At 46.6% G+C, this 13,973-nt stretch overlaps 1 protein-coding gene across 1 annotated transcript; it reads right to left on the bottom strand.

Moving 5' to 3' along the window:
* Positions 1-1,465: 1,465 nt before the first annotated feature.
* On the bottom strand, positions 1,466-13,226 carry ITFG2 (integrin alpha FG-GAP repeat containing 2). The gene is made up of 12 exons (XM_066175347.1): positions 13,125-13,226; positions 11,139-11,234; positions 10,662-10,703; positions 9,645-9,822; positions 9,209-9,348; positions 8,653-8,801; positions 7,458-7,552; positions 5,619-5,669; positions 5,060-5,151; positions 4,436-4,553; positions 3,681-3,854; positions 1,466-3,534 (listed from the first exon to the last, which is right to left on the bottom strand). Exons 1-12 carry the CDS (start codon positions 13,218-13,220, stop codon positions 3,392-3,394), a joined length of 1,374 nt encoding a protein of 457 aa, XP_066031444.1. The 5' UTR covers positions 13,221-13,226; the 3' UTR covers positions 1,466-3,391.
* Between the last annotated feature and the right edge of the window lie 747 nt (positions 13,227-13,973).

Genomic DNA, 13,973 nt, shown 5'->3' with positions numbered 1-13,973 from the left:
ATCTCTGGAACAGCATGCAAGACACCCAGGGGTGGGGAGAAGGTCTTCTTCTGTCCTTCCTGAGAACATGCACTCTGCCAAAGCCATAATCAGGACCACTTCCAGGAGCTTGGAGTCACTAGGTTTTGAAGAGAATGGGAGCTGCAGCCATCCATATTCCCAGAGGCCTGCTCCTTCTTTCACTACTAGCAGGTGAGCTATGGCATTGAAGACCACTGAGCCACATACCTATGTTTGCATTCAATCCTCCTTTCAAGAGACTTCACTGGCACATGCCATGTTACACCTGAAGAGTTACAGAAATAACTAAATTATAGCAGAAAGATCATAAAAACAAGGGCAGGGATGGAGAGCAGGTTTATTACGTCTCAGGAAAATAAGGCAACCCTCTCCCTTTATTTTTTTGCTAGTAAATTGAGCATCAGAACCAAAGCCATGAATCATGTATCTGCAAATACCCCCAGTGCCTGAGAATACTGTCAGACTCCTCACTTGCTGTGTGCTGGCATTGGGACATACAAATGTGTCCTGCAAATGCTGCCCTGTTGAAAAGTTTCCCAGCACCAGCAGGTTATGCCAATCTGCTAGAGTAGGATACAGCAAACAACATTTTCTGCTGTGCGGGAAGGAACCGCTTCTAAATGCAACTCTGTGGCTTGTGTCGGCAGGCAAGCACAAACAGACAATTAGTTACAAAGAAAGTATAATGTAACACCATCAGCCCAGAGACAGAGCCTTAAGTGGCTCCTTTCCTGAGAACATGGACACTGCACAGAAAAACTGTTGCCAGTGGAAGTAGCCTGAATAACGGATGTGATGAAGCATTTGGCGCTTAGGAGCTCAAGGCAGGAAAAAATACAGAAAGCCATCTTTTGGCCAAGGAATGGCACAGATGTTCAGTTAATTCTTCTGTAGACACTTTTCATTTTCTCTCGTGCACAAGGGGCACAAGAGCAAAATGCATCTCCAAGTTATTACGTGCTGCATGCAGTATAAAACTGTCAGGGGAAGCCCTCAAATGTTAGTGTTTTTTCTCTCCAATGGTTTTTAAGAGCTGAAAAGTTTTGGGGAACAGATGTTTTTGTAGTGTCTGTATTTTCTCACCCCTGCTTTTCACAGTGTGCATTGCCTGGGCTTGCACAGCACTCAGCAATGTTATCCTCAGGCTAGCAAAAGAGGGTTGGGGTGCACAAATGGCCCTGCCCGACATCTGCAATGCTTTGGCCCCATTTTCTTTTAAAGATAGTTCTTTGAAAAATGTCATCCCTCCCTCAGTAACCTTTCCTGTTCTTTCTCAACAATTAATAGTCCAACAGTGGATCAGCTTGACCTTTCTTTCTTGGAAACCATTCGACCTGTACAGCAAAGTTTGTTTTGCATAAAACAGTTGCAGCCATATGCACCCATTTGTACACCCCTTGTGTTTGTGTTGCTAATAAAGATTTCTATTTGGTGTTGCTAATAAAGGTTTCTATTTGGCATGGACAGACAGCGCTGAGTTGTTGTGTTACGAGTGTAGGCCATCCTGTTTCCCTGCCAGGCCCTATTTGCCAGAAGCAATGGTGATGATTCCTGTTGGGATGGATGGCTGCACATCTCAATGTCACAAGAGCTGACTATTTGTTGAGGTTAGTCTGGGTCTGACAAGCTTCAAGACAAACTCCTTGCTTTAGCCCACAAGTAGTATCAGCTGGTATCAGCTCCCCACAGCTCACAGGCTGAAGCCTTGCTGCTCTCAAGACCGCAGTTAATAAGCTCTATTATTACTTGAAAGGTACTGCCTGAAGGGTCCAGTTTTACACAAGCACTTAGTACGACAGGGGAACATTTGAAAATGCTTCTCAGCAAGGCCATTAAAATGGAGAGAAACTTCTACTGCAATTAGAGAGTCAGAAGATACTTCTCCTGAGAAGAAGAAGTGGCCTGAGAAGCAAGCTAGCAGGTACAGGGCAGGTCACACTATTTCACTGCTCCATGCTCCAACTTCCACTGCTACCAAATGCAGAGGACAACACCGTCCTCTGAAAAGCTTATGTAAATCTACAGAGGGAAACTGCAAAGAACAGCTAAGGCTTATTATGTAAAGATCCTGCCCTTCTACCACACAGAGTTGCTTCAACAACAGTCACTTTGACCCAAGGGCAAGACACTCCTTTTCTCTATACAAAGCATTTTCTCCCTGTTAGGGCTGCCCTTGGATATTTTGCAGAGTAAAGCACAGCAGGTTTTCAACTGCCTGCAGGACCTCTAAATGCTGCCACTTGCTCCAGATCACTGAATTGTATTTGCAGTGACTCAGGCTGCTGTAAGGGCAAAGGGACAGCTCCATCCATCACACATGTCCAATAAAACATCACAAAAGTGAGAGGATGATCGATGGAAGCCAGCAGGTAAGCCTGCTGCCCCTTTCCTAACAAGCTGAGTTAGGCAAGGGACAAGCTACGAGAGGGAAAAGCACAATAACAACAGTATGTGGAAAGCTTCATGCCTGGGCTTTTGCAAGTGAGCTCCCCTTTACCAGACTCCTCATGGCAGCCAGTGGAACATCCCTTCCAGCCCACTTTTTTCAGTTGTGCAGGACTCAAAGCATGACGCTCCACAACAAGAGGCAAGAGTGGCGTTTCCACCACTTATTGTGGGATGGCCACGCTCCCATAGCACCACAGATCCACAGTTAAATCAGACTGGTCTTACTGACCACTTCACAGCTGCTTTATTAAGTCACAGCCTTCTCTGGATGGCCCTGCCCAAGAAGACGGAAACAAGCAATGACTCTTGACTAGAGCCGGCTTTGCTGGAGCTGCTCTCCCTCCACACCTTATTAGTCCAAGTTGTGCACGTCTCCAGCTACTCAGAACAGGTGATTTGTGAGAAACTGCTTGGTAGAAGAGCAGCAGCAAAGCAAAGACAATGGCTCTACTTTAAATACAGCTAAATGGGAGAGAAAGCCCATGCCTGTACCCTAACTCAGTTCCTCCATCTCCAAATCCTGCACTGTGATCCTGCTAAGAACTCAGAAGTATTCACTGAAGCACTTGTAAGAAGAGGCCATAATGGAGGCTTGGCTCAGCTGTTCTCTCCATCTGTGACCTCACTGCTCCTTCACAGTGACCAGTGGAGCACTTTAATTACTGAGGAATATGGAAACTGGCAACAGAAGGCGTGTGTGCAGGATCCTTGCCCCTTTCTGTTCTTGTAGCTGCCTCAGCTAGAGGCAAACCAACCCACCACACACAGGCAAGTCTACAGTCAAGAACATCCCTTCACAGCCTGTAGACCCTTTCCTGTTTGGAAGTTTTGACAAGGTAGAGAACAAATAGTCACATTCATCAGATGCCCAATTCCAGCTGCAGAAGAGCTTGTGCTGGCATTAAAGATGTCAGCCTTCTTGTTATAGGGGATCCTGGATGCCACTGCAGTGGGCAGCAGAATCTGTTCCAGCAGGATCCTGCGAGGGGCTGCTGAGATGGTATTTCTCAGGATAATAGAGTGTTTTGTGAATCAGGTTTTTGACAGCAGAAACATCACTTCCGTCTAAGGAAAAGACAGAAAACCAGTTGTTAGGCATTCTCATCAGGCAATAGGAAAGACTCTTTCTCCAGAAATACTCTAGTTCCCAGCAGATTATCTGCCAGCAGCCCTTCCTCTCTTTCTTTCTGTACATCACTTTCTGCACTCACCTATACCCAGCTCCTGCAGGAGACTTCCAAACTCTGGGTCACAATCCAGGATTTTCAACAGATTGGTGGACTCCATTCTCTCCAGCTGCACATCCCAGTAGATGTAGATCTTCTGGCTGAAGCTGACATAAACAAGGCAGGGACTGTTGCTCCCTTCTTTGCATGCATAGAGACCTGCAGAAAGCAGAAGCGTGGACATCTGACTACTTCCAAAAGGAAAGAGAAAGCCAATAATTGACATTTCATGGTGAGGCACCAAAGCTGTTAGCAGAAAACAGCAAGCATCTGGACAGAGATATGGGCCTGGGTATACATAGTCCCTTTGAGACAATCCAAGAAGCTGCTCTGAACTGCATGAAGCTGCATTTGCTAGCTGCTTCTTGCAGGTCTGAGAGAAGGGACTGAGCAGAGCCAAAACTCAGGCTGGTTCTATGGGATCCTTATCTCCACTTAAGAGCAGCTCAGAAGTCTGCAAATTAAAAAAGCAGCATGGAGGACATAAGACCACTCTAGTATCTCCAAAAAGGACAAGAAAAAAACCCCAACCACCATAGACAAGCCTCAGCATTGCTTTTTCTCACCCTTACTTTTCCCAGATGCCACCAGAGGAAAGACTAGCTGGGCCTTCTGCAATATGCACACAGGGAAATTATTCCCCACTGCAGGCAGACAAATGATTCCGGGTCTCCTAGATGGGAGTAGTAGCTTTGAGGGGAAAATGCTGCGAGGGCTGGCTTTGCAGTCAGGATTCCCACCTGCACAGAAGGCACTGACATTCTCATCTGCCTGGAATCTGGCCACGGTCCTATTGTGGTCAATGATGTAGGTCTGACCGTCCCACGCACAGGCAATCACCTCCTCGTGCCCATTGCCCTGCAGCAACCAGAGGACTGCATGTCACACAGATGTCACTTGCTCCCAGGGACAGCCAGGAATCTTTCCTGCCGGTCCAGAGACACGACACAAATGTCTAGATGCCACTTTTGGACACTTCATGGAGGTATTTTGCACTTGGAGATCATCTCCCTTCTATACTGCAATCCTTACGTACTGTAAGAGCTTTTAGACAATCAGGGTATTAGCAGTGAGCAAAACCATTCAGCTTTGCAATAAGATTGAAGAACAGCTGGGGGACAAAAGTTTAGGAATGGATAAATGGATGCTGGGTCTAACAGGCAGACACAGCTCAACCTCTTGCAGCTGGGCAGACTGACCTGAGTGCAGAATGTACTGCCACAGTCAGAACACTCTGTTTCATCCTGAGATAATCCCAGCCTTTTCCAGCTGAGCCATACTCCTTCTGCCCTTCCTAAGTTCATATACACAAAGCCATGCTGAGTTTTTGTCTTCATGTCTCCCAGCCTTACTCAGATACTCACTGTAACATCCAGCTTTTCCAGAGCAAAGAGCTGGTGATCAACCTGAACAGACCACAGCAGCTTGTCTGCTCCCTCCATCAGTTTCAGTGTTCCTGAAGAAAGAAAAAAAACAACTGTCTCAAAAACAATAGAAGAGATCAAGATGTTTGCTAATGCTAGGCCCTACTCCTTCAACACTCAGGGTTGCTGAGAGTTAGCTGCTAATAGCACAGGCTACTGGTCTTGGCTGCTAAATCCATACTGGACACTTGACCCCAGCTACCACACTCCTATTATCCAGATATACTGCAGCAGTACTGGGCAGGGAGCACTGGCCATGAGAGAGTGGAACATAAACAAGCACCTATCCTCACAGTGCCCTCCATGCCTTCAAATAAAATATGTCAGCAGAAGGAGTCTTTGAATCAAATTCTCTTGCCTGACCCTTGCTGGCTTTCTGAAGCCCAGCTTTCCTTTCTTTTAAAAGTCAAAAGCACCGAGCCCCTGGTTCTCGGCTTTGAATTAGTGACAGGCCTTGGCTGGCCCACAGGTCTTCTTCCAAGGCAGTGGCAGGACTTACCATCCAGAGTACAGAGGGCAAAGAGACCTGAGCCACTATTCTCACTGGAGCCTGCAAGTGCAAAAAAAAATTAGTGGAGTTGATGCCATTTTGTAAACATCGTCCCCTCCCTCTCCTGAAAACAATAAAAAAGATCCAAACCAAGCTGATCCATGCTGCCTCCTTTCCTTGCCCAGCTGTGTGCAGGACAGCACTGACAAATGTCACTAATTAAGTCTGAAGAGGAGAGTCCCCTGACCCCTGGGCTGCTTCAGCCCTTCAGTAAACTCTACCTAGCTACTAAAAAAAGAAAAAGACACGCAAGGTCAAGTTTTAAAAATATGACACTCTCAGAGAGAGGACTGGAGCTGTATTCAACTAAAGCTGCATTTAATCCTTTCAGTGACAATGTAGGAGAGGCACTGGCTCCCTGAGGAGGAACCCAGGAAACCTGGCAGTCAGGGGCAAGTCAGCAGAGCTGAAAGCAGGCAGACAGTTTCCCCAGAGTAGGTTAACAAGGTGAGCCTGCCTCCAATGCCCACAGGCAGCTTCAAGCTACAGCCCCCTGCACACTCCCAGGCTCCAAACCACCCCATTTCTGCAGATCAGCCTGAAGCAAAGCCAGCTGGTTGGGTGCTTAACTGCCCCTAGTGACATGCACCCAGACAGGCCCTGATCCAAGAGATATGCTGTGTGCCCCTTGGAAAATGGTCAGCATGGCACTCTTCAGCTGTTTCTTTTTTGTCAGTCCAGCATCAATGGGCTTTTTTACAGCCTGCTCTCCATCCCTTATTCTCTGTGCCTTCATTTTTCACAGACATCTCTCAGTAGATGCAAGGCTTCATACACAGTGAAATAATTGATTTCATGCTCTGTTGACCATGCTGCTCACAGCAGCATCAGAGATGCTGAAAACATGACAAGCTTAGGAACTGACCAGGAAAGGTCCCCTGAGGAATGGGAAGAGGGCGGGGTTCAGTGGATTGCTCTTGTCCACGAGCTCTAATTACAACGGACAGGCTGAAATCATTCTTGGACAGCACTGCAAGAGGCAATACTTGGGCAGAGCAGCTACAAGAGAAAGCGATCTCTGCTGGGAGTTTTCTGCCTTCTAGTAGGCCCACACACTCCAAGGGAGAGTGAAAGCTTATCCTCCATAGGTACTGAAGGAGAATTCAGCAGGTGCACCAGGCACAGGTCAGAGCACAAGCAGTTACAGGAGGGGAGCAGTGGCAAAGTGCAAGAAAAGTCTGGACACAAGAGCAGTGTGTCAGGGCTGAGAGAAGCTGGCAGATGTGCAGATTTTAGATACAAGACCTGAACACAACACAGTGGAAGAAGACAGAGGACAATGCTACAGATGAAATATGGAAGCAGCTCTGGAGAGGTTGGGGCTGCACAGGAGAAGGAGCAGCACAGAGCCACCAAGAACTGAGATTCAAATGCTGAAAAGCAAGAATGAGGATGAGGCTGTGGGAAGGAAGAGATGCATCTAGGAAATACGAAGGAGGCATAAGCTGCAGCCATGCAGAAGCAAGGATCAAGGACATCTGTAGGAGCATGGCGTGGCAGCAATTCAAACTGACTAAATGCAGGTCAGCAGACGCTGCAGAAAACCTCTTGCGCTGAGTGAAGGATAAGGGTTACCTAGGGAAGGACAAAGGCTATAAAAAGCTCACATGCAAATATCCAACTGTCTTTGGGAACTGGCTAAGAGACGCTGAGATCCCTGCGTTCTTGCAGCTGTCTCTCACAGTAATTTTTCTAGCACAGGAAATGTGATTTCATTCTGGACTGATGTAATGAAAAAACACCAGGGGCAATTGCTGGGCTGGAGACCCCAAGCTGTTGATCTCTCACCTCGGGCAATGCTACCAATCAGATGAGTGGAGACGTTCTTATTGTGAATCCGTCCCGACGTTTGGTGCAGAATCACGTCTCGAACAGGGGCCTCACTAGGGAAAAGGGAAAGACAAAAGGGAAAAGTTAGGGAACCATGCCTGGGATTGTCTCAGAACAATTTCAGGAGCAGTTTATTCCAAAGCTCTACAAATCCAGACAGTGACAGAGTTTGTGAACAGGTTGAGCCCTTTAACGGTAAAGGAAGAAAACGCACCGATTTTTAAAAACACAAACCCAGAATGATTTGCTGCATCAAAAAAAAAGAAAAAAAAAAAGAAAAAAAAAAAGAGCTCAAAAAAAATCAGTAAGGCCTGTATTTCAATGAAGGAAAAAAAAGGATATTTTTTATCGTTACTGTTACATAAACCTGGCTGCTTTTCTCTCACAAAGTATCTGCCCAGACTGAACAGGTTGGTGAGAGACAACATCTGGGCCTGGCTTCTGGCTAACAGGGCACCCCTCCACTGAGTTCTCCAAGACATCAAGGAGACCTGCCTAGGCCCCTCCTGCTGCAATTTTTTGTGTCTGCCTTGAAGTCTCACAGAACACCACAGAAGCACCCAAATTCCCCACCAGGGTCCTTCCAGGACCAAGACAATAACAAGCACTTCACTGCTCATCCTGGTTGCTGTGGTTGTGATTTACAGCACTGGCTGCCAGGGGTCTCATTAGGAAAACTTCTAAAACTTCAAAAAATTGCCTCACCTGCAGGAAACAAGTGAATGAGCCCAGTTTTATCCTGGGCTTCAGATGTATTTGGTTTGACCCACTCTCTCAGCTGTTATCCTGCAATCTGATGACCTTTCTCTGGAAATCTAAGTCACTCAGTTCCCTACCTTAGCTCCCAGTAGTGAGGAACCCTCAGGGAGCTGTTTTTGCCACTCTTCTTGCCCAATTCAAGAAGAGAGTGGGATACAAGGAAAGCAGCAGCATTCATCTTTGTGATAGAGACATGAAGAGTGTTCATGGAAGCTTGAGTGCAGGCAGGCTTAAGAGATGAGGTGCCAGCAGCACAGCAGGTCGCTGAAGCAAGGACAATAACAGCACCACTGATTCACAACAGTGACGCGGTGGCATCCCCTCATAACAGGCATCCACAGTGGCATGTGCTCATGTGCCCCTGCAGGAATGTTACTGCTGTAACACCCCTCACCTGCTCGAGGCAGATCCGTCCCTTCCCGCGGCTGCATCCCACTGCTCCGTGTCCCAGGTGCACAGCAGGATGGCATAGCCACAGCCTGGCTGTGACACCATCAGCTCTGGCGAGCCATCAGGGCCTGGGTTCACAGACAGGCTGTCCACCTACAGTGACAGGAAAAACATGGATAGTGCCAAGAGTTCCAAAAGGTTTACAATGTCCCCTTCAACTAAATTTGAATATGGCATATCTTCTGATAGAGCTGAGCAGCAGCTGCACAAATTCAGCTGGAAGCAAAATGTCCAAGCTCAGTAAAAGGTTGGTTCCCTACCAAAAGCCACTTTAAAACAACACTAGTACTTCCCACCAATGCTCTCCCATTGGGCAAGAGCAACTGCTTCTCAGACCAACCTACCAGTTGTACAGAAAAATTACTGGGCAAATCATCTCTCAAGCCATGGACATGACAATTGCTTTGTTCATAGGACTGAGATTCTGTGCTTCTTCTCTTGAAAAAGCCACCTCAAAAGACTGTATGACAAATACTGCTCTGAACATCCTTTTTCCTTACCTGACCTTCTAGAAGCCATTTCTTCAACAGGATCAATTGCCCAGAGACATGGTCTGAATTCTCCAACGAGTCCTCCCAGCGGAAGGCACGAACCACCCTGTCAGTGTAACCCACAACCAACTCACACTTCCCATCTCCATCTGCAGGGAAGAGAGAAAGACAGATGGACTCTCTCAAGCCCCAAACATGCAGAAACTACTCTGTTGGTTTCTATAGTCAGCATCCCTGAGGATCCCAACCACATAATGAAAGCTTGCACTTCAGAAAAACACCTGAAGTTCTTGTTTCTCCCTTCCATGGTTTGGCTGTGGTTTGTTGGAGTGTCTGCTTCAGCAAGACACTAATTTCCTTCTGCAAGTCCCCCCCACCTTCCCTCCCCACTGCCTCACACACAAACTGCTTCACCCTGCATTCCCACACCAGCTCTGTGGCTCACCAATGTCATTGATGAGCATGACCTTGGTGTTGGCAGGAATGTGCTGCTTGAACACTGGCTTCTGCTCTTCTGCCCCCGCCAACTCATGGTGGCCTGAAGCATCTGGGTGTTTTGAATTCAGAGAAGTCAGGTCAAAAAGATGAAACCAGCCTTCTGCACTCACTGCCACCACGAAATTCTGTGAGGAAGAGAAAAACCTTTTGATTCTTCCTCTTTTAGAAAGTGCAGAAGCTGTCCCACAGCAGGGCAAAGGAAGACACAAGGGTAGATCGATCAAGATCAATGACTGCTACAGAGGGAACAGGAGGATTCTGGACAGTACACTTCTCTGCTACTGGCAGGGTCCAAACTTCTTGTTCATCTTTGTCAGACTACAGTATCAAGCTTGTGTGTGTGCAATCCTCAAACAATGTCTGGCTTTCTCAATGCCCACGTCAGCTCTGCTCCCCGCTAGAGGAAACACAGCTACAGTATTTCAGGCAGGGACCTTTGGACTCAATGGTCCTGGCTTAACCCCCAGAAACAGCAATCCAACAAAAGGAGTCATAGTAGACCCAGTGGAATTTGCTTGGGAGTCCAGATTATTCTGTGTCTCAGTCTTGTTTAGATGACCTTAAATGCACACAGCCAAATGGCAGAAGGACCACAGCCCACAGGAGATATCAGCCCAAGAAAGGCAAAGGCCACTGGGCAAAAGGAGCAACCCTCAAGCCACCAAAGCCTTGTGGTGCTCCCATATGGGCACATGGAAGTCAGAAGTGCTCTCTGAAGATAGGATGGATTTCCTTGCTCTCTAAAACCTGCATAAGGCTCACAGAAAAATACCAGTTACATATAAACAGAGGAACAGTTTAAAAACACCAGTGCTAAAACTCTATCTATGAGCAAAGGCAGATCCTGGAGAGACAGCATCAGCAATCTATCCTCCTCCACACTCAGCACATGACATGACCCTAATCTTCTGAACACTTCCCACATGCCCTACAGACCAGCTGGGAAGAGTTTGGCTCCTCTCACCTTTCCTTTATTGCACACATCTCCCACACGGACACATGTGAGCTGCAAAAGAAAACAAGGCCATCCATGAGAAAAGGCAACCCAACCCAGCAGCCTGGGATAAACCTCTGCCCTACCTCCTCCTCTCCCACAAACTATCTCTTGAACTCCTAACAGCCTTTTGAAGGACAAGGAGAGCAGAGTCAAGGCACAGAATTACAACTGGCCAGAGCCCTGGGGCAAAACCCACAGTGCACAGAGCAGGGTAAAGGCGGGAGAGAAGCCCAGTTTCTATGTTTGTCCATTAATTCACTCATCATTTCCAGCCCACAGGGCTGTAGGCAAAAGCGGGGTCTTGGATAATGACATGAAAGGCATCAGAATCAGTTCTGGCTGCCATTCCTCTCCAGCCTACATATTCCAAGGCAAAGGACAAGGACAGCTGGCTGCACATACACCAAAAGGCCCAACCATTTAGAAATTTTGTCAAGAACTGACCATTCCTTGGCAAGATCGCACAGCCCAGGGCTTGCTATCATCATTCTTGTAAACATAGAGCTTTCCATTGGTGTCTCCCACCACGAGTTCATTCAGCTGTACAAGAAAACTGGGTTAGTAGGAAGAAATTCACAATTACATAATCAGTATTCCTTCAGCAGCAAAAATTTCAGAATTCCTATCTAAAAATCACTCTGTGAGAAGAAGCAGCAAAACAAAAAGAGTTAAAGAGAATCTTGAATCAAAATGGAAGGTCTGGGAAAATATAAGAGCCCTAATTTTATTCTTGCAGATAAAAGAGAAGGAGAATGGCTCCTTAGAGCAACATCCTATTACCCACGGCTTCTCCACTCATTGTTTCAGAGTTGTGACACTGAGTGTTTAAACAACCTGCTTGGATGTTAAAAAAATCATTATTACTCCATCTTCCATCCTTCAATCTAGATTGACTTGAATCACCTAAGGAAGAAGATGGCAATGACAAAAAACCATCCAGGAAGAGAGTGCAAAAACACATACAACAGATTTACACAGGATGTTCAATCTCACTGCTGAATGGGTAAAGGGATTTCAGAATGGTGTTTATTTCTTTAAAGAAGATTTCTAAAAATCACCAACCACCCATGCTGATGAGCCTACTCCCATTATCCCATCTCCTTCATCATGCCTCTGTGTATTTAAATGGTGTTCATTTCATAACTCCCTCCACACCTTACCCTACAGAACAACTTTTTATGGGGAAATCCCTTTGTGAAAAATAAGGTTTAGTTTTTATGTAATTTTTTTAAAAAATAGGTTTAACAGAAAATAAGACAATTAGGAAATAGGAAAAAAACCCCCAAAGTTTGGTTGGCCAGGTGACTTGGCATTTAGCCAAGTCCGCACTTTGCTATATTAGAGTAATTTTTAAAATACTCTTTTTATTGTATCAATCTGTTGAATTTTTTTTTTTTTTTTTTTTTAATAAATTAGTTTCCATATTCTGGGAACTGTTTCGTATGGTCTTCTTTTGGGTCCACTTTTTTAGAGCATGTGTGGTTTTTGGCTGTGTTTTCTATATCTTTTTTAGTTTGGGCTATGGTCTATACTTTCTTTAGATGGTAGATGTTGAAAATACATTAATAGCAGAGGTGGTTTTTTACATGTTTACGGGATGTTTTTTGACTAAACAGATAGTTTAAGCATATTGTATTAATAGCAGAGTCTTTTTCATATGTTTATTGGATGTTATTTTGACCAAACTGACAGTTTAAGCATACTATATCAACTACGACCACTATGCCTAATTTTTTTAATTAATAGTAGAAAATAAACTTATATCTTTACTACAACGCTATTAATCATATAGCGCACATTTTGCGAAAAGTCGGCTTTATAATATGCATTTATAACACCTTTAATCATCTACTGAATTGCTAGCCGTGACACTTTCCAGGATAAAGCTGTAAAAAACCATGACTGTTGAGGAGAAAAAAAAGTTGACATATAGGTGGTTAAGCTAACCTCTTCCTAGTGACAGACAAATCAAACCCAACCATTTCTGGGGCTGACAGCGACACTCCCAGTGCACATCCATCCATCACACAGGTCAAGAGACACCGAGACTTGGCTCTACCCTGTTTGTGGACCGCAGTGCCCAGCGAAGCACCACTACATCCCCACCCCTGCGACAGGTGTCTACTAAGCAGAAGTTAAGCTCCCCTCCGGCTCTGCACCACCCGCCCACACCAAGGGTGGGCCCGCCCCGCTGCAGCCCAGCAAACATTCCCTTTACAGGGCAACTCCTGGGGGGTTCTGACCAAAGCTGCGGCCCTCACACCGCTCAGGCGCCCGCCAAGCCCCGTGTGCGTCCCCAGAGCCGGAATCCCCGCCGGCTCCTCCCGGCACCCGCGCTGGGGCCGCACCAGCCGCTCGCTGCTTCCCCTCAGCCCCGAGGGCACTCCCGGCCCGGCCCCGCCCGCCCCACCCCGGGCTCCGGGCTCGGACCGTGTCGTTGTCGGCGTCCCCCAGGCAAATGGCGTGCGGGAAGAGGCTGCCGGCGAAGTCCAGCGCCACGCACTGCACGTAGCTGACGGAGCGCATGGCGGGCGGCTCGGCGGGCCCGCGGCGCAGGCGCACTGGGACGGCGGGAGCGCGGGGCGGGGCGGCGGCAGAGCCCGCCCGGAGCGCCCCGACGGACGCCGCGCAGCGCCGAGGGTGGACACACGCACAGACACACGGGGGTGGTTTACAAAGTCAGTACTGTAACTGTTTATTTTAAGCACTGTTTTGGTTTGTTTTTTTGTTTGTTTTTTTTTTCCTCTATAAGGACATACATAACGAAGTTTATAGTTGAAGTTTACATGCATGACCTCACTTACAAATACCAGTATGCCACCTTCTGCCGGCAACCAGACCCACTTTAAAGACAGCACGGAAAATCTGTTCAGCTGCCTGAACAGGGCATGTTTAGTGTCCTTAATAATAGATTTACATTCTCAAACATTTCATAGTTCATGTAGTAACAACAAGGGCACAGTGGTACTTTCAAGACTCACACTTAACAACAGATGCACCATTGACTAGATTTTTTTAGATGTGCCACAGAAATAATCACTTTTTGCTTTCAGAAACATGTACAACTATCATGCCTGTGGGAGATTTTTGAAAACTGTTGTTCAACAATTAGAAATTTATCATCAGGACTTGGCCCTGTGCTTTAGCAGCAAAAACAGTTTCAGCCACAGAGGCTTGTGTTTCCAGGAATAATTAGCAACAAATCAAGGTATTTACTTGCTGAAGAACAAGTATTCTGGCTGGGCATTCCTGTCCCCCTTCAATGTTTTTCTAGGTCTA

The sequence above is a fragment of the Chamaea fasciata genome, unplaced genomic scaffold (genome assembly GCF_029207755.1).
Source record: "Chamaea fasciata isolate MVZ Bird 193981 ecotype frontalis unplaced genomic scaffold, bChaFas1.0.hap1 SCAF_2, whole genome shotgun sequence".
In the NCBI taxonomy this organism is placed as follows: domain Eukaryota; kingdom Metazoa; phylum Chordata; class Aves; order Passeriformes; family Sylviidae; genus Chamaea; species Chamaea fasciata.
This window is presented reverse-complemented; position numbering and strand designations above follow the sequence as displayed.

Bases quoted from the DNA above. Each gene is read 5' to 3' on its own strand.
- ITFG2 (XM_066175347.1), bottom strand. From the start codon at position 13,220: ATGCGCTCCGTCAGCTACGTGCAGTGCGTGGCGCTGGACTTCGCCGGC. The intron at 5,152-5,618 runs GTAAGTCCTGCC...TTCTTTCTTCAG, and splicing joins TGCCCTCTGTACTCTGGATG to GAACACTGAAACTGATGGAG. The intron at 4,554-5,059 runs GTGAGTATCTGA...TGGTTGCTGCAG, and splicing joins TGGAAAAGCTGGATGTTACA to GGCAATGGGCACGAGGAGGT.